The sequence below is a fragment of the Cajanus cajan genome, chromosome 6, assembly GCF_000230855.2.
Source record: "Cajanus cajan strain Asha chromosome 6, NIPB_CcT2T_4, whole genome shotgun sequence".
NCBI lineage: Eukaryota > Viridiplantae > Streptophyta > Magnoliopsida > Fabales > Fabaceae > Cajanus > Cajanus cajan.
Window position 1 is genome coordinate 64,174,111 of NC_138522.1, and position 19,899 is coordinate 64,194,009.

Consider the following 19,899-nt stretch of genomic DNA (forward strand, 5'->3'; position numbering starts at 1 on the left):
CAACAATTTCATCCATTAAACCATCTTCAACTCCAGGAGTTTTGATTGGGGATCCTAATAGTTAGGTAATTTATAACCCCTTTTTATAAGATAAAATGTAGAAAGATGAGCCTTTAGCATCTCAAACTCCAAAGTACTAGAATAATCAATAATTTTTGCAATCTTTTTAATATTAGAAAGTAATTGCATATGGTGGTTCAATTAAAACATCTAAAAGTAACTCTATTATACATTTTCAGGCACAATATAACTCCTTTCTTAATGCCAAAATTTTTGTTCCAATGGGAGAGTAAATTAGAACTAGTTTTCTTAGTAGCAAATGGGTGACTCAACTTCACACTCACAAACCCCTTTCAACCTTATTTACAGTTTCTTGCACAAATTATTAGCAAAAGCAATGGAGCTACTCTGTTTAACCATAACATCAAAGTTTTCCTCAAAAGGCTTAACTGTGATAGAAGGCACCAAGCAAAGGTTCCATTCCCAAATTAGGCAACTAGAAGTCTATCCTTTTGTTTAAGCTTCAATGCAATATGTGATGCATCAAATGAATCACAAACCTAGCCATACCACTAAGGATGATTCTCAATTTTGCCACATACAAAACCAACGCCAGCAAAATCACACCCTTAACCATGAAGTGCTCCACTTGTACATCCATGTTGTCACTTGTCTTTACAATTGGCACTAGTACAAAAGAGACTTTTTACGTCTGTATTTTTACGTCGGACCACAGCAAACCTGACGTAAAAACGACGCGGTGGTATTTTTGTAAATAATGCAAATTTTTTTACGTCTGGGGAGAAAGGGTCCGACGTAAATTCAAAAATCTACGTCGGACCTCAGCTACAACCGACGTGGATTTTTGAATTTACGTCTGATCCTTTCTCCTCCGACGTAAAATAATTTTTTGAATCTATTTAATGTAGCGCCTCTCCATTCTTCTCGCGCCTCTCCATTCTTCTCTTCACTTCCCGTAAAAATACATTCTTCTCAAATTTGAAGATTAGTTGTGTCCGAGATCAATAACCAACACATAGCATATGCATTCTTCTCGCGCCTCTCCATTCTTCCCGTTCTTCACCAGATTTCCTTCCCGTTCTCCATGCTTCGCACGTCATGGTTGGGAGCGCTCCATGCTTTTCTATTTTCTTTATTCACCAAATTACATGGTATCCTAATGTTTATCTTTGGCTGCAGACAGGAGCAGAGTATGACACGACTCTCAGGAGAGCGTTCTTTCTGGATCTTGAATACGTTCAAGTTAGGGACACGATTCTCAGTAGGACGGGCCGTTTTGCAAGGAGAACGGGCCGTTCTACTTGCAGAACGGGCCGTTCTTCTTGCAGAACGGGCCGTTCTCCTTGCAGAACGGCCCGTTCCAGCATAATTTTTTTTTGGGTTCTTGCAACTTTTTACGTCGGTGTTTGCCCATCTCCGACGTAAATTTACGTCGGTCCAGAACGCTGACGTAAATTTACGTCTCTCGCTTTTACGTCGAAAGCTTTTCTAACGTAAAAAGTTTAAAATAACCGACGTAAAAAACATCTTTTGCACTAGTGTGGAATCTCTATAGTCACAATATTCCCATCACAAGCTTCATATTTTCCTTCCTCCTCAATTCCTCCCCCCCATCTCTTTCCTTCTTCCCCACCAATCCCTACCAAACAATCCACATTCAAAAGAGAAGCTTTTGCTACTCTTCTCTCTAAAACAATATTCACAATGTTGTCACAATTCAGAGAGCAACCACTCCACAAAGTTAGTCAAATTGCCTAATTAGTTATTAGAATACTTAGAGAGCATTGACACACTAATGTTGCCACAATTTGTCATCTCCATCTTCAAGTTTCCTAACTTAATTTGCATTTAATGTTAAAAAAGAACCTTCAACAATTCCCACTCAATGTTCAAAATAAAACCCTACAACAAAGCAGATAGTTCAACACACATTCTAGATCGAGAGAGAGAGAGAGATAAAAAGCACTTGTAACCACTATTGTTGAGACAATTCCATATCGAGAATGATTGAAAAAACGAGCACAATCAATGGTGAATAGTTAGGGTGTATGGAGAGGGGGTGAATGATGTCGGCATATGAGTTCAACATGGCATATCAAAATAAGAGAACAAACATATCTATAGAGAGAACGTTCAGATTAGTGAAAAGGGGGACAGAAGAGAGAAGGGTGCAATAGTGACGAGAAGATGGGAAGAGGGAAGAACTAAGGAAGAGAAACTCTCACTAGTGTTAGGTGCGTCACTGAAGAAGAAAGGCAGTAGTGTTCTCTAGCGAAGAATAATTGTGAGAATAGAGTTTTGAGAGATTAAGCATGGGGGAGAAAATAACGGTATAATTATATATGTTATGATTTGATATCCTTCAAAACTCAGTTTGCCTTGTAATTGCACTAAGTAAGGCACCTGGTGCCAGATAGTACTGTATGAAACCAAATATTCATCCCAATTGTTTCACAGAAAGTATCTATCTTTTTCTTTATAAAAAGAAAGTATCTATATTATTAAATGCCTCATCCATATTATACTACTACACAAAATACATGTACAAATCTCATACAATACAAGCATTTCATCAAATAGTACAGAATACACAACCACTAATCAGAAAGAACCTATGCAGTGTCTATACCAAATTAAACATACCTTGTGTAGGAGTAAAATTAATGGAAAAATAACGCTTTGGTATCTTTTTCTGCAATATTTCTGTGTTAGGGAATACCAACAAATTCATGCCCTTTATTATTGTCTTGCTTCTCAAATCAAGTGGCTCAAACCCAAAAGCATCAATCCACGTATTTTTTACTGTTGAGACAACAGGTATGACCAATAACTCGACTTCTAGAAAGCTGAGTGCCTGGCAAATAGCAACAATAGTCATAGAAACATTAGTTAATTTTGAAGCAAAACCAAAATGATGTTTTAAAATTTTAATTTGTACTCACATCCTTAAAAATTGATGTTTTAATTTGTATTCACATCCTTGAGATAAGGGATGACAATGAGGTGAGATGAATAGTAATTCTTTCTCGCTCTCTATTTAATGTGAGTATTTATTTAATAAATATTTATGAATTTTTATATATATTCCCATGTATTTATAAGTATTTGTAGATATTTGTTAAAATGTAGATTTTTAAATAAAATAAAACTAAAGATAATTTTTTTTAAAATATAATTTTATAACATATCTATACTAAAATAAATATTTATGACATATACATTAATAATAAAAATAAATTAAACTAAATTATTTTATATATAATTAAAAATATTTTTAATATTTTTTAAGTAAGCATATATACCTACGAGTACTAATACCTTTCTGTTCCCGTTTCATTATTAAATAATATTTATTTAATTATTCATTTATAATTTATAAACATAGCGGATAAAATCTGCAAATATCTGCTGATACAAGGTTTTTAATCTATCCCTACTTGTGATTCTTAATATTGCAAAAAGTTGTAAAAAAGAGTACAATAAATGTGGCTGCAAAACAAATGGCAAAAACCTCAAAAATCATTTTTATAGCTGCACATTGATGTTGTGAACTTGAGAACAATTTTTCTTGTATAGAGCATATACATATAACAATAGAGACAGATAACGTTAGCTATGAACTCACCAATTCAATGGAGCTTAAAAGTTTGCTGCACATTCCTTGTCGCCTGTAAATCGAGCGGGTCCCAATATATGGCATCTCAGCTAGTTGGTTCCCATGGATCCTATAAATAAATTTTATAATGAGCATATACATTTCACTCTTCTCATTTACCCATATAGAAGCTTCACAAACTATGGTGGATTAGACATTTGCCAGCATGCTATCATAAAAAAAAAAAATCCACTATTATGATATGATGACATATATATTTAACCTCATCTTCAACTGAAGAAAGTAACTTAGCATAAAGGAAATTTTAAAAACAGTAAACAAGCTATATTACTGCTTTGCAAAACACTCTAAAACATGATACCTAAACATTAAATAAAAGAGAAGAAGCATTCGGAAACCAATTAAAATTACAAACAGCAAAGCTACAAGTGAGTTTTAAGCTTGAAATTTTAATAATCCTATTCTTAGCCCCCTTGCAAATAATATACATCGTTTTTAACCATATTCAAACGGCTTAATTGGATAAACTTCTCTGCATACATTTCTAGGAGAAAAAAGAAAAAGAAAAAATTAAATAAGTTTCTCTAGAGTTAAAATTAACTTATTTATAAATCAATTTTGTAAAAAAAAAATTCTTATTATCTCTTTAAAAATTATATTTTTGACTCATACATAAACTAATTTTAGTTTATAAAAAAAATTATTTTGATTTCTTTTTCTATTTTTTCTATTATAAATTTTTTAAAACAATTTTATCCAAACTTAGCCTTAGTTTAAATACTCAATATAGTATATCAAATAATCTACAAACAATACCGTAAACAAATGAAGAAGACTAACTAAAGCTATCAAATATAAATAAAATGAAATGAATACACCAAAAAATTATTATGCAGTAGTTTTCTTAAACATATTTGTACTCTCATTTTTAATGATTGCCTGTTGCAAATTTCAAGCGATTATTTTAAATAAGATAAAATTTTGATACAATTGTTTTTAGTTTGTTTTTATTTATTTATTAGAATTGAAATTTCTATCTAGTAATATACATTAGTATTTAAGATAACCTTTTGTATAATAGACATTACTACAACAATTTCAATTAGAGTAATGCTACAAGCATTCGAGAAATTACATCTAACTTTTTTACAACACATAACCTTGTATCTGCACATGCCAATGTGTAAACTGATTGAGAAAAATCTTTGAATTATATTTTTTAATTTAAATTTGTACTCCGAATTAATGCTTTTTGGCATGGGCAAATTCCCGTCTTAAGAGTCCAACAATCCATCTATTTGCAATCATATTAAGAAAGAAAAGGCATATTGACTACAAACAGATGGAAACTGAAATAAGAACCAAAAATATTAAACCAAATCTTTTAAAATCCAAGAGTAATACTTTTGGATTTCCCAATACTACAAACACTTTAACATTTTTTTTTCTTCCTTTTCTTATAACATTGTATCATTTATTGTATCTACATTTTTCTCTCTTTTATTTTTTCCAAGTATCTAGTCACATGAAGTATCCATCCATTATCTTCAAATAATCCAATAACAAAGAGCGGGAAAAAAAAAACTCCAACATCAAAGAAAATAAATTAATCATTTGTGGGGTTCACAAGATAAATATATATCCAATTTTCTTTTTGTGCACATGTATGCTAATTATTATTAATCTCATATCATTTGTATGGAAGCATTAATTTATAAGCATATTTAAAGTTTAAATAGACATTTATACCTGATAGATGCAACACTGATAATCTCATCATATCTCTGTAAAATTGCAGTAACAAATCTCTTGAAATCCAGGCGACTGATGTTTGACCTGACCACACACGATATACACATTAGATTTTCATATGCATGAAATTATGATCCCATAACTTAATTACTTAAATTAGTGTGAAAATCAAAAGTATGAAAAACATTTAAAAATAACTTTTCCTCCATGCATTTTTTTATTGTAATGCCTTGTACAACATTTAAACCTCCCCTCAAAGGGATAGTTTGCTATTCTTCATTCTCCTTATCAAGAACCACAAATCAGAACCGTAAGTGAAAGCATCCCTTCTCCATTCTCTTAAGAACACAAATATACCTCAAACCTTGTATTTATGTCTTTATCTTAAATTAAGATATTGTATTTTCTATAGATTCTAAACAACAGTAATTAGAAATATATTCTAAAATTTAAATACATTCAGATGCCTTTTATAAAAATAAATATTAAAAAAGGTTTAATTACTCATTTATTCCCTATATTTTTACTATTTTTACATTTTAGTTCCTATGATTAAAAATTACACATTTTAGTCCTGATCACTTTTAATTACATTTTAATATCTGTCATCAGTTGTCTCTTACATGTTAATTAATACTTTCACAAATTTTTACGGGGATTAAAATTACCCCTTTTTTTCATTTTTTATTAATTTTTTAGACCAATTTCTAGTGATTTAATAATGACCAAAGATTTGTGTGGTGATTTTACACCGCCAATTTCTATCTTATGGAAGCATTAGGTGACAGCTTTAAGATATAATGGACGGTAGGATCAAAATATAACTAAAAGTAATCATATAATCACTAAAACGTATAGTTTTTACTTGTAGTAATCAAAATTTAGAAATGGTTAAAGCATAGACATTACATGAGTAATTAAACGTAAAGATAAATAAAAGGATAAAGGGAAAGAAATGGGGTCAAATAAACCATGGGAGTGAAGACAACTATGTTACTTAATAAAAATTTGGATTAGAAAAAAGCAAAAAAATAAAATAAAATCCATATTATAATACTTATAGATTATAATAACACCAACAAGAAGTTATTTGTTCAACTTAGCCTGCCATGTGATCAGCCATAAGAAAAATATTAAAAATTAAGCACATAAAAAATACTGGTAATTGAGTGACCTTACCCACAATTATATATAACACTGCGCATCAGATTAATCCTGCTTTTGTTAACTATGCATGGGAGGAAGCACTCATTCATTATTGACAATGCAACACCCAATTTGGAATTACATTCAACCATCCGGGGTTCTAGCTGGGAGGCATTAGAATCAAAATCTGTCCGACAAATAAAAGACCAAGAAAACCCATCTTCTGTTTGATATTTAACACCAAGAAGTTTTTCAAGTCTCTCATATAACTAGGAAGACAAAATAACAAAATACATGTTAGTTAGATTACCATCAACATGGCCTTATAATAACTACAACCAGATCCTTTTTTCAGTTGGTGGATTCTATTACACGAACTAAATAACAACCATATATAATATTTTATTGTGAATCTTGTCAATAATAAACCATTGACATCTAATTCTATTTTAATGGTTTCGCATACAATGTTTCTCTTGAATCAAATGGAAGGGAACACTTTCCTTATCAACATTATAACACATGCACTACTTCAAGCATAAATTTAATGAGTAACTGTAAGTTCACTGCAAACTATTTGCCAAGTCGGTCTACTCAGTTATAAATCAACAGCCAACAAATGTATGGCCAGTAAATAATTATAAGCTTGTGAGGCTGGAATGTATTGTCTAAACCCTATCTCTTGTTAGTTATCATAAAACAAGCTTCCTTTTTCAGATTTTCATAAACTAAAATATAAATTATATTTAATCTCATACAAGGCATTCTTTATTCTTTTATTCATTTTTATTTGCTCATACTCTTCATATTGAATAAGATAGATAAAAAAATAAATAAAAAAAATACGTAACATAGAAAATATAGATTATTCAACTAAAACGAGTTCAGAAGAGTGAGTCATGTCTAAATCGAGCAAAGAGAGAAATCCTGAAGAGGAAAGGATATTGAAGATCCTATTTGGAAAAGGTAAAAATATTAATTTCGATCATATTGAAACATGAATCTTGCAAACAAAACAACTTTTTAAATTATATCCAGGATTGCAAAAATCAGAAGATTAACACATGCAACTTACTATGACAGAATAACTTATTTCAACATAATAAATTTACAAACAGCAATCAAGATTCAAAAACATGAAATAAATAGATTATACCTCTTTACAACTGTTTCCACATAAGAATTCCTGTTTAGAATGAGCAGTATTGGCTCCAATGGACTTGAGACAGGACTGGTGATCTACAAATTAAGATAAAAGCTAGTATCCAACTTTGATGGGGAAAGAAAATAACTTCATAAATGAGTATCTAATTGATAAAAGAATATACATCTTTGCCCGCATATACGGCATGCATTGTTCATAGACTGGTGAAAACCCTCAGAGCTGTCCTTTTGCTTTACACAAAATTTGCAAGGACAACACTGCCAGTCACCTGTTGGAAGGGTCTGCAAGATAAAAAATAAAATAAAAAAGGAAAAAAGAAAAACAGATCTTTTAGATTTCGGTACAATAAAATTTTCATAGAAGTCGCTGGACACAAACCAATTCAAAGTTTAGATAGTATCCAGCAAAAATTAGATTAATCATTAATAATATGTTCCATTAAAATTCATATTTGCCTTTTCCGGTGAATGTTGGGTAATATTTAGATAGCTTACCCTATGTAGCAGTCAAAACAAGCTTATCCTAGCCAACTTAGAGAGCATGACAGTAAATGACAATAGATTATTATATAAGAAATTTCATCTCTACTCATATTTTTTTATAACCTTTTATATGATTAAAAGAATGGTTTGAGTACAAATGTTAAAAATATAAATGTAATTAAAAAAGGTGTTATAAAAATTACATGGGATGTTAAGAGAGGGAGGGAGACAAGTAACAATAATTTATTAGAATGTTAAGAGGAACATAATATATTTTAGTAAAAGAAAAAAAGAATTTAGAATAAAAAATTAAAAAAAAAGATTTTGATTAATTTTTATTATTATAATTTTTTTTATGTTTAATATAAATATATAATAATTTTATACCGCAATGATTATAATTCATATCATAACAGTCACAATGACACAACCGCTATTTAGAACCATTAATTATATATATATATAATCTAGTAAGAAAGTCACAATTAAAAAAATATAATAGAGTAAATTATATGAAATGAAATTAAAAGGGTCCCAAAAATTATAGGCTATATAATCATGTAGGAAGGTACGTACTTGTATATCCAAGCACCTTTCATGGAAAGTTGATGGGCAACCATCGCAACAGATATTATCATTTTGGTCATCACTCTCAAGACATACCAAATTAAAAAAATTACAAGCATATTCATCTTGCATACTCCATGTTTGTGCCAGGCATTGTAAGAGAGAACGTCCTCCCCCCACATATATATTCTTCAGTGGATCACAAATTTTGCTTTTTGAATGAGCTTCAAACTCCGAAATCGACACAATTAGATAACAGCAGTCACATAGAATTTGGCCTCCAACGATATCACCACAAAGTAATGCTTTTTTGCTTTTGTGATCCAAATAATAAACCCTCTCACGTGGCTGGAGTGTTCCCATATCAACCAACCACGAAAGCACAGTTTGTTGTCCTGTGCCTGGGACATATAGCTGCTTCTTGGTCTCATTATTTCTCGAGCAAACCTTCTCAGATTTAGTCTCTCTGACAAGAATTTTATCTTTTTGTCCATTGTTTGGAAGGTTTAAGTACAAGGCCTGTCTTTGATCCTCACCACTCCCGGATTCCTTGGGCCTTCTCTGAGACCGCAAAACCTCCATTGTTTCTCAAAGAAATTAACCTAGTTCTACAATCAATTTCCACAAAAAACAAAATTTAAATAAATTATAGCACAACAAACAGATCTAACAATTTATCACAAGATCTGACTTCTAAGCAAAATCTTACTTTATTACACGCATATAGCAGATGAATAGATCGGGTTCAAAAGTGCATGCAAATAGTTTTCTGGAAATTAATTTCAATAAGAGTCAGAGAAAACAAGACAGACGCTGACCAAAACAAAGAAAAGAAAACAAGAAAGACAGAAACAGATCGAAGATGACAAAGGTTACGAAAGAGAGGAACCACAGAGAGGAAAACAAGGAGCGACATGCGATGAGTCACCGAAGTGAAGGAAAAGGAATGGAGTTAGAGTGGGAATATAGAGACTGTGCTTTGTTTTTGGTTTTGTCTTGTAAAGAAACTGATCTCTCTCATGTGTAACTATCATGACTTTTTTCTTTTTGTTTTGAGTAAAATTAAATGTGCGTTTCGTTTTAAAGTTGTGATGTAGATGATCAAATTCGCATTAATAAACCTATATATTAATAAAGCTATAAATATCGAGATATTTCGTGCTTCTAATAATTACACACAAAAAAATATTAAAAATTATAAATAATTATTTAAAAGTGATATAAATTTTTATTTTTATATTTTAAAGAGTATAATAATTCACTAAAAAGTGGAGATTAAAAGGGTGGTTAGCAATAGTTATTTTTTTTTTAATTACTTTTAATCTTTATAGTTTAAAATAAATATTTTTACTCTTTATAATTTTTATTTAATATAAAAATATTAAATAAATATAAGTTAAAATATATTTAAATTTTTATAATTTTATTTACTTTATCTTTTAATTCTATAATTTAAAATAAATCATTTTAGTATAGTTATTTTTTTTAATTATTTTTAATCCTTATACTTTAAGATAAATATTTTCACTCTTTATATATATGTAGTTTTTTTAAAATTATTTTAATCTTTGTTGTTAATATTTTTTCGTAACATTATTTTTTTATATTGACATAACAAATGTATTAACTTTGTATGGATAATGTTAAATTCATTTTGTTGAAGCTACTTTAAATTAGGTCTCTTGACGCTTCATGTCTCATTTGTACTCTCATCTGCAATATCCATTATTGAAACACTATTTTTCTTACTTTTGCAAGATTGAAGACTTATATTACATAAATACAAAACAAAAAATGTTACAAAAAAAAAATTAATGATAAGAACTAAAAACAAATTACAAATATAGGAATTAAAAAAATTATCTTAAATTATAGAGATTAAAAGAGATTGAAAAAGATAAGTATAAGGACTAAATATGTATATTTTAAACTATAGGGACTAAAAGGTACACTACTAGAATTTCTCTTATTACATGCGACTTTTCATGCGAATTTACGTAAAAATTTGTAGCAAACGTTATTCATACGAATTTTTTTGCAAAATTTTATCTCTAGGTAATAACTTCGTTGATAATGTCTTTTTAAAAACACTTAAAATTCGCAAGAAAGTTCCCTACGAAAAAATTCGCAGGAAATTTTTGCAAGAAATTCTGCAGGAAAATTTCTTACAAAAATCAAAGAAACTACAACAAATTCTATTAATAATTCTAAAAGAGATTGAAAAAGATAAGTATAAGGACTAAATATGTATATTTTAAACTATAGGGTCTAAAAGGTACACTACTAGAATTTCTCTTATTACATGCGACTTTTTATGCGAATTTACATAAAAATTTGCAACAAACGTTATTCCTACGAATTTTTTTTATCTCTAGGTAATACCTTCATTGATAATGTATTTTTGCAAATTTTAAAATTTGCAAGAAAGTTTCCTACGAAAAAAATTTGCAGGAAAGTTTCCTGCGAATATTTTTGTAAAAGAAATTTTGCAGGAAAATACAATGAATTCATTTGAAGCATTAAGAAATTTACTTTCATGCCTCAACCATGTGATACATAACCTTTTAAACTTTTAGATTGTAAATTATAAGTATAACATTCAACCATACAAATCAACTTGTACAATAAGTGTTGCCCCCAACTTATATACTCTTTAATTGTTCTATTACAATCGATGTACATGTGAGACTAGAAGTTTTTTTAAATATTAATTAGATTATATCTTTAGAAAATGATTAATTCATTATATTGAACAACAAAATTATATTATTATAAATTATTTTAACTCTTGAAATATTTAATATTCTAAAAAAATAGTTTTTTTATTAAATAACTTTATTTTAAAAAGTACCATTAAATTAAAACTTATCATCATTAATTTATGCATTTAATTAAAATAAATATTTAATTTATTAATATTTTAAATTAACATTAATTTTTATGAAATATTTATAAATAATTTAGTAAAATAATATTTTATTAAGTAAATAATTTTAAATTTAAAATTTTATAAACTATCATTAAATTAAAACTCATTATCATTAATTTATCATATTTATCAAATTTTATATATTTAATTTAGTTAAAATTAAAATTAATTATAATGATATATTTATAAATAATTTAGTAAAATAACATTTTTAATTAAAAATCTTTTAATTATTAAACTTATAAATTTAAACATTTTCATTTTTCTTGCAGATTAAAATTGGCAGAAAAAGTTACCTACAAAATTTTTCTACCATTTAGTAAACATTACTTATGAATTTATTTTTACAAGAAAATATGCAAGAAAAAAAATAAGATTCTTACAACACTTTCTACAAATGTTTACCATGGAAATTTTTTTTATAATCATTTAAATTGTAGCAAAATTTACACAATATTTTTGTAGATTATTTTTCATAAAAAGTTTGTAAGAAATATCTACAAAATTAATTTTCACAAATAAATTCGTAAAAAAAAATTGTGAAATTATTATTGCAAGAAAATTCACAAAAAAAATTTGTAAATATTTTTTTGTAGAAAAATTTACAGAAAAATAACATTTTTCTAGTAGTGATAAAATAAATAAAAATATAAAAGTTTAAAAAGTATTTGATTCATAAATATAATATTATAATTTTATAACACTAAAAATTAAAATGAAACATTATTTATAAATTATTAACATTTATTATAAATTTTATAATATAATATTTAAATTAATTTTTTATGAAACATAACAATATCTATTAATATTAACAAGTTTACATTTAAAATAAAAAATATTAAATTAATATAATATAAATTATAAAAATAAAGATATTAAATATTACAAAATAACATAAATGATTAAATCATATTTATAAGACAAGTATTAAAAAAGGTTATTCTAATTTATAAATTTTTATTAAATACTATTTTATTAAAAATATTTTAAATTAAAATTTTCAAAAAATTATTTTGACAGGTACTCCATCAAATCTACCAGTTTGATATAAAATTATTATATAGATCAATCAAACTTAAAGATGTGCAAAAAATTCAAATTGATCCGAATGGATCCGATCTGTATTAAAAAATCTGATCCATTTAGAAAAAATTCAAACCGATCCATTTTACAAAATCAATTCAGTTATCCGATCTATTTTTACAAAGTGAATCGATTTGGTTTGGTTTGACTTTTTTTAAAAAATCGATCCATATATGAGTAAAAAATGGATAACTACATTGTACCAACCATTTCAATTTCAAAAAAATTGGTCTATATTTAAAAAAAAAAATCAAACCGATCCACTTAAAAAAAAAAAATTAATTAACCGATCCACTTTTATAAAACGAATCAATTTGATTTAATTTGAATTTTTCAAAAATCCGGTCCATGAACACCCCTCCTAATCAAAGTGGTTAAGAATCAATTTCTGACCAAACTAGTTTAATTAACCGGTTCTTTTGATTTTCAAAGCCATGATATTGACTCCTCTTTACTTCAATTTTTTAAATTGACAAACCCTACTCCATAAAAACTATAATAAATGTTTTCGTATGTCTTTTTTTTATAAAGATTAAGAAAAGATAATAAATAATGAAAAAAATAATAAATTTAAAAAATCAATCTTATTATTAATTTTTCACAAAAAACAATGCAACGCAACAATATATCCTAATAAATAAAATTATCACTACAACAAAATTGTCATATAATGACACACACCCTATAGTGACACTATACATGTCACTAAAAATTACATTTACCCACACAATAACTACATATATGTTGGTATATTATTAAAAAAGTATGGATATAGACTATAGTGACATACAAAATATGTTGTTAAATCTCATCTAAAATCAACACTAAAATTGTGCATAACTATATATCAAATAGACATATACCTACATATATTATACTTATAATGACAGTTTTTGTATGTCCCTATATATAACATTTCTTATAGTATATTAGGATATAAACGAAAAAGAGGTAATAAATACTATATTAAATAGTTAAAATAATACTTATTGTAAAACTTAATTTTGCTTCTTACACAATACTTGTTATGGTACAAATGATATATTATTTAAAATTATAAATCATATTCTAATGCCAAAGGTTATTGGCACAATTGTCAAACCACTAGTACTTCTTAATCAATGAATAAGATTTGATTTTTGCATTAGACACGAAGTCGTATATTTTTGGTTAAATCATACTTTTAGTTCTTCTATTTTTGTCAATCTGTAATTTTGGTCTTTTTATTTTAAAATTAAGACATTTAATTTTTCTATTTTTAAAAAGATAATTTTGATTTTATTATTAATTTGATATTTGTTGATCATTAAATTTTAACGTTATTATATAAGAAATCTATTACTATTTAAGTGACATGATAGTTAGTGAAGTAATATATAAATACAGTAATTAAAAATAATATATAAAAAAATCTTTGTTTATATATATTTTAATGAATGATTGATATTTATTTTATTAATAAATTTTAATTGTATTATTTTTTTTAGTTTTTTATCTTCTTAGGTCATATTATTAATATCACATCACTCATAAATGAATAAATATTAAAATTTAATGATTAATAGATGTCAATTTAAAAAAAAATTGAAATTTTATATTTTTAAAATTAGTATGATTAAATCTCTCTATTTTAAAATAGAAATAATAAAATAGCGATCAATAAATTTAATCAATATTATAATCCTAAATTTAACCAATATTATAATCGATTGTCAGAGTTTGGTTGACTACAAACTTCATTCTACTTTTGATAAAAAGTTTAATTGTTATGCATTGTTTTTATACTATCAAACAACAAAAAAATGATCATTAATATATATAACTTTTACTATTTTACATTGTGAGTGTGTAGTTTTTTTTCCCTTTAATAAATTCTTCTTCCCTTAAAAAACATTACGCTAACTTTAAATAACATTCATCTTATTAAATATTTTATATGACCAAAATATTTTTATTAACTATTTTTAGTAGTGTGAGTTGAAGTAGTATGAATAAGATCTTAGGTTGAAATATTGGTGCATCAATATTTTCTTTTGATTAAAATAATATATAAATATGACTAGAGGACTAGATTTTTTTTATTAATTAACTTAAATTTAAAAGTACTTTTAATGAGTCAAGGTTTTTAATTTTTTTTCAAAAGTGTATTAAAATTTGTGATAAAAATATTCAATTCACTTTATTAAGTATTTTAATTACATAAATAGTCATTATTAAATTGATATTAAAGAAATTACTAAATACAACCATTAATGAATATTCTAAAGATATTAATTAAGAATTAGAGATTATTTGATAAGAATTGTAAGTATAAAAGTTTTTAGACAGGTAAATAATCATAAACCAAATATAATTGACATAGCTTTTAATATATATATTTTTGGTGTACAAATACAATAATGTTGAAACCAAAATATCCATACATATATTTCATTTTTTTCCATCACTTAGTAGTTCAATTTTTAACATATGTGTAACGGTTTATAATTAGATGATGACAATATCAGTTTTATTAATTAACATAAAAGTTTCAAATAATAAGGTTTTTAAATATAATTTGTTCAAAAGTGAATTAAACTTTGGGATATAAAATTCGATTCACTTTGTTAAATATTTTAATTAGTAAAATAGCAATTATTAAAATGTTATTAATGAAATTATAAAATGTAGGATATATTGTTAATGAATATCATGAAGACATTATTTAAAAATTAGAGTTTATTTGATAAGAATCGTAAATATAAAAGTGTCTACAAAGTTGTTAAGTCTCAATTATACTTCTTTTTGGACAAGACTTATTGAACAATTCTACTCATCCTTTGAATCATTGCAATATAATTGTTATCTTTTTGGTTCAATTTGTGTGTGTAACGCCTAATTCTAATACCCAAATTATACAATTTTATAATATTTTCGCAATTATATCATTAACAATATCTATATATTTATTTAATAAAAATAAAAGTAAAGAAAAGAATATCTTGTGAATTTAATACATAACATATCGTTCTAAAATATTTAGAATAACGTATTATTTTACACATTATTCCTTTTCCTTACTCTTTTAATACAATATATATATTCATAACGGAAAGAAAATTACAATTAAAATAATATGATTGACAAGTAAAGTTATAACAGATCCATCAAATAGCCTCCGTATTCCAATTTCCTTCCACGTAGGACAGCAGTAATAATAACAGCAAAATGATCTGGAATCTCAAGTTGATCCATCTATTTATAATATATTTAATTTAAAAAACAAAGAAAAGAAAGGAGTAAGAACAATATCCAATAAATACAATAATTCGAACGAATAAACATAATTATTTATAAATAAAATTTTAACATATATATATATATATAAATATATATTTATACAGATTAAATATTAGATTTTCTCGATACAATAAAATTTGAATTATACTTGTAGTGACTAGTCAGGATAAATGAGCATCATTATAACACCAACCAAAAGATATTCCACCTCCATTTCTTACTCATTTAAATCCCCAAGGTTAAACCTCCAGCTACAAATAATTCAAACTTTATCATCTATGGCCATAGAGTATTAATTATCTTTAAAATGAGTAAAAGACATTTTAACAAATTATATTAATCATAAAAAAATTACTCAAAATAGATTTAAGAATTTATCATTATTTAAGCTTTAATTAAATAACACAAATTTAAATAAAATATATTAAGAGCACTAATTAATTAAATGACAATGACAATTATTATAAAATAATTAAACAATATAAAATGTGAATATATTAATAATTATTATAGATAAGAATAATCATAGAATAAGTAATAGTAATTAAAGGTTAAACAAATATATGAGGTTAGAAACACCCCACTAAATAATAACGTAAATAAATAAACATTGTAATTAAAAGTTAAGTAGTTAAATGAGGTTAAGAACACCTCACTGAATAATTATAACAATAACATAGTAATTAAAAGTTAAGTAGTTAGATGAGGTTAGGAACACCTCACTGAATAAATATAATAATAACATAAATAAACATTGTAATTAAAAGTTAAGTAGTTAAATGAGGTTAAGAACACCTCACTGAATAATTATAACAATAACATAGTAATTAAAAGTTAAGTAGTTAGATGAGGTTAGGAACACCTCACTGAATAAATATATAAATATAGTGAGGTTAGGGTCACCCCACTAAATAATAGAAATAACATAAATAAATAAACAGGGTAATTAAAAGTTAAGGAGTTAGATGAAGTTAGTAACACCTCACTGAATAAATATAACAATAATGAGGTTAGGGGCACCCCACTAAATAAATATAAGCAAATAGATGAGGTTAGAGATACCCCACTAAATAAATATAATCAAGTAAATGACATAAATAAATATACATAATAGTATATAAAATTTTAAAAAGATAAGGTTCTCCTCCCCCTTACCTAGATAAGTAGGAGTTGAAACTAGTGCAATATCTCTCTAAAAACTTGGGCAGAATCTCTTCCTCTTTCTCCTTAAACAAGGCACTAGAGCAGAACCTCCTTTTCTTTCTCCTTCTCTCTCTCTTACTTTCTCTCTCTATTTCTCCAGAATTTACTTCTCTCTAGAATTCTGAATTTTCAAAACCTTAGGCTCCTATTTATAGAAATTTTGAAGTTACTATGCACTATGCACTATTCATTAAAATAATATTATAATTTACTATGCACTATTCATTATTATAATATTATAAATTACTATTCATTAAAAAATAATATAATAATTTGAAACAAACGTAAGTGCTTACGTTCTTGTTTTTGGAATTCACTATTTATTAAAATAATAATATATTTACTATTCATAAATACGTAAATACGTATATGTGAATAGTAAAATACGTATATATAAATAGTAAAATACGTATATAAAAATATGATAAACTTTCTAATAATCTCAATAAATATTTAAAATCAAAATAACCTGTTTTATTTAATAAAATTTGGGATATTACAATTCTCCCCTACTTACAGAAATTTCGTCCTCGAAATTTTTATTGCTTAAAATAGATAAGGATAATTTTTTCTAACTTCTTCTTCGAGTTCCCAAGTAGCATCTCCAGTGTCTTTATTCCAAATGACTTTTACCAATGCAATCTGTTTGCCTCTCAACTGCTTGATCCTCCTGTCTACGATCTGTACAGGCATTGTTTCAAATGTAAGGTTATCCTTTAATTGTACTGTATCAGGCATTATTATATGAGAAGGGTCAGAAATATATTTTCTTAACTGAGACACATGGAAAACATTATGGAGATTAAAAAGAAAAGGTGGTAGAGAAATTTGGTAAGCAACAGGACCTATTTTTCTAAGGATTTGATAAGGACCAATAAATCGAGGAGTGAGTTTCTTTGATTTCATTACCCTACCAATACCAGCTGTTGGTGTAACTTTCAAAAATACATGATCACCTTCCTGGAATTCAAGAGGTCGTCTTCTTTTATCAGCATAACTTTTTTGTCTGCTTTGAGTCATTCTCAATTTTTCTTGAATCATTTTGATCTTTTCCGTGGTTTGTTGCACCAATTCAGGACCCAAGATTAAATTCTCTCCTGTCTCAAACCAACACAAAGGAGTTCTACACCTTCTTCCATATAAAGCTTCATAGGGTGCCATACCTATGCTAGAATGGAAACTGTTGTTATAAGTGAATTCAATCAGAGGCAAGTATTTGTCCCAACTACCAGAATTCTCTAGCACACAAGCTCTCAATAAATCTTCTAGGGATTGTATGGTTCTTTCTGATTGTCCATCTGTTTGAGGATGATATGCAGAGCTAAGACGAAGCTTAGTTCCTAATGCTTGATGTAAACTTCCCCAAAATCTAGAAGTGAATCTAGGATCCCTATCAGATATTATGCTAGATGGTACCCCATGCAACCTTACAATCTCTCTTATATACAGTTCAGTCAATTTTTCTAGAGAATACCTAATGTTGATGGGTAAGAAATGAGCAGATTTTGTTAGTCTATCCACAATAACCCATATGGAATCAAACTTATGAATTGTTCGTGGTAAACCAACTACAAAATCCATTGCTATACTGTCCCATTTCCATTCAGGTATATCTAAGGGTTGTAACATTCCTGCTGGCTTTTGGTGTTCTATCTTAGCTTTTTGACAAATCAAACATGTAGCCACATATTGTGCTATTTCCTTTTTCATTTTGGGCCACCAAAACATTCTTTTGAGATCTTGATACATCTTTGTTGCCCCAGGGTGTATGCTCAGCTTGCTCTTATGTGCCTCACCTAAAATTATTTTCTTAATTTCTGAATCATTTGGTACACATATCCTATTATTAAATCTCAAAACTCCTCTTTGATCTAAATCGAACTTTTCACCATCCTTTTGACCTATCAACCTCTTTTTCTTCTGAATGAATTTATCAACTACCTGAGCCTCACCAATTTGTCCATGTAAGTCACTAGTAATTTGAACCGCATGCAATTGTATTTTATCTTGACTTACCGTAGTTGATAAACTCATGTCTCTAAATTTTTCTATCAAATTCATCTCTTGAATCATTAATGAGGAGACATGTAAGGATTTTCTACTCAGTGCATCAGCCACAACATTGGCTTTCCCTGGATGGTAATGTAATTCAAAATCATAATCTTTCAAAAATTCCATCCACCTTCTTTGTCTCATATTCAGTTCCTTTTGATCAAACAAATATTTTAAACTTTTATGATCACTAAAAACATCAAACTTACCACCATACACATAATGTCTCCATATTTTGAGTGCAAAAACAATGGCAGCTAGTTCTAGATCATGGGTTGGGTAATTCCTTTCATGAGCTCTCAACTGTCTAGAAGCATATGCTACTACCCTTCTATCTTGCATAAGAACACACCCTAATCCCATTTTTGAGGCATCACAAAATACGACAAATTGTCCATTAGGATTGGGTAAGGCTAAGACTGGTGCAGTAGTTAATCTTTTCTTAAGCTCCTGAAAACTATTCTCACATTTTTCTGTCCACTCAAAGGGTTGTCCTTTCTTGGTGAGTTGAGTTAAAGGCATAGCTATTTTAGAAAATCCTTCAATGAATCTTCTGTAATATCCTGCCAAACCCAAAAAACTACGGATTTCTGTTACCGTC

At 27.2% G+C, this 19,899-nt stretch overlaps 1 protein-coding gene across 2 annotated transcripts; it reads right to left on the reverse strand.

The window, feature by feature from the left end:
• Nucleotides 1–2,467: 2,467 nt before the first annotated feature.
• On the reverse strand, nucleotides 2,468–10,339 carry LOC109796006 (increased DNA methylation 1-like). 2 transcript variants are annotated; one of them, XM_083076422.1, is made up of 8 exons: nucleotides 9,639–10,339; nucleotides 8,759–9,518; nucleotides 7,864–7,981; nucleotides 7,692–7,774; nucleotides 6,569–6,804; nucleotides 5,387–5,473; nucleotides 3,647–3,746; nucleotides 2,468–2,875 (listed from the first exon to the last, which is right to left on the reverse strand). In XM_083076422.1, exons 2-8 carry the CDS (start codon nucleotides 9,329–9,331, stop codon nucleotides 2,645–2,647), a joined length of 1,428 nt encoding a protein of 475 aa, XP_082932548.1. In that variant the 5' UTR covers nucleotides 9,332–9,518; nucleotides 9,639–10,339; the 3' UTR covers nucleotides 2,468–2,644. The 2 variants fall into 2 exon arrangements, with proteins under 2 accessions (XP_082932548.1, XP_020211191.3); XM_020355602.3 differs by having other exon boundaries at nucleotides 8,759–10,339.
• Nucleotides 10,340–19,899: the final 9,560 nt, after the last annotated feature.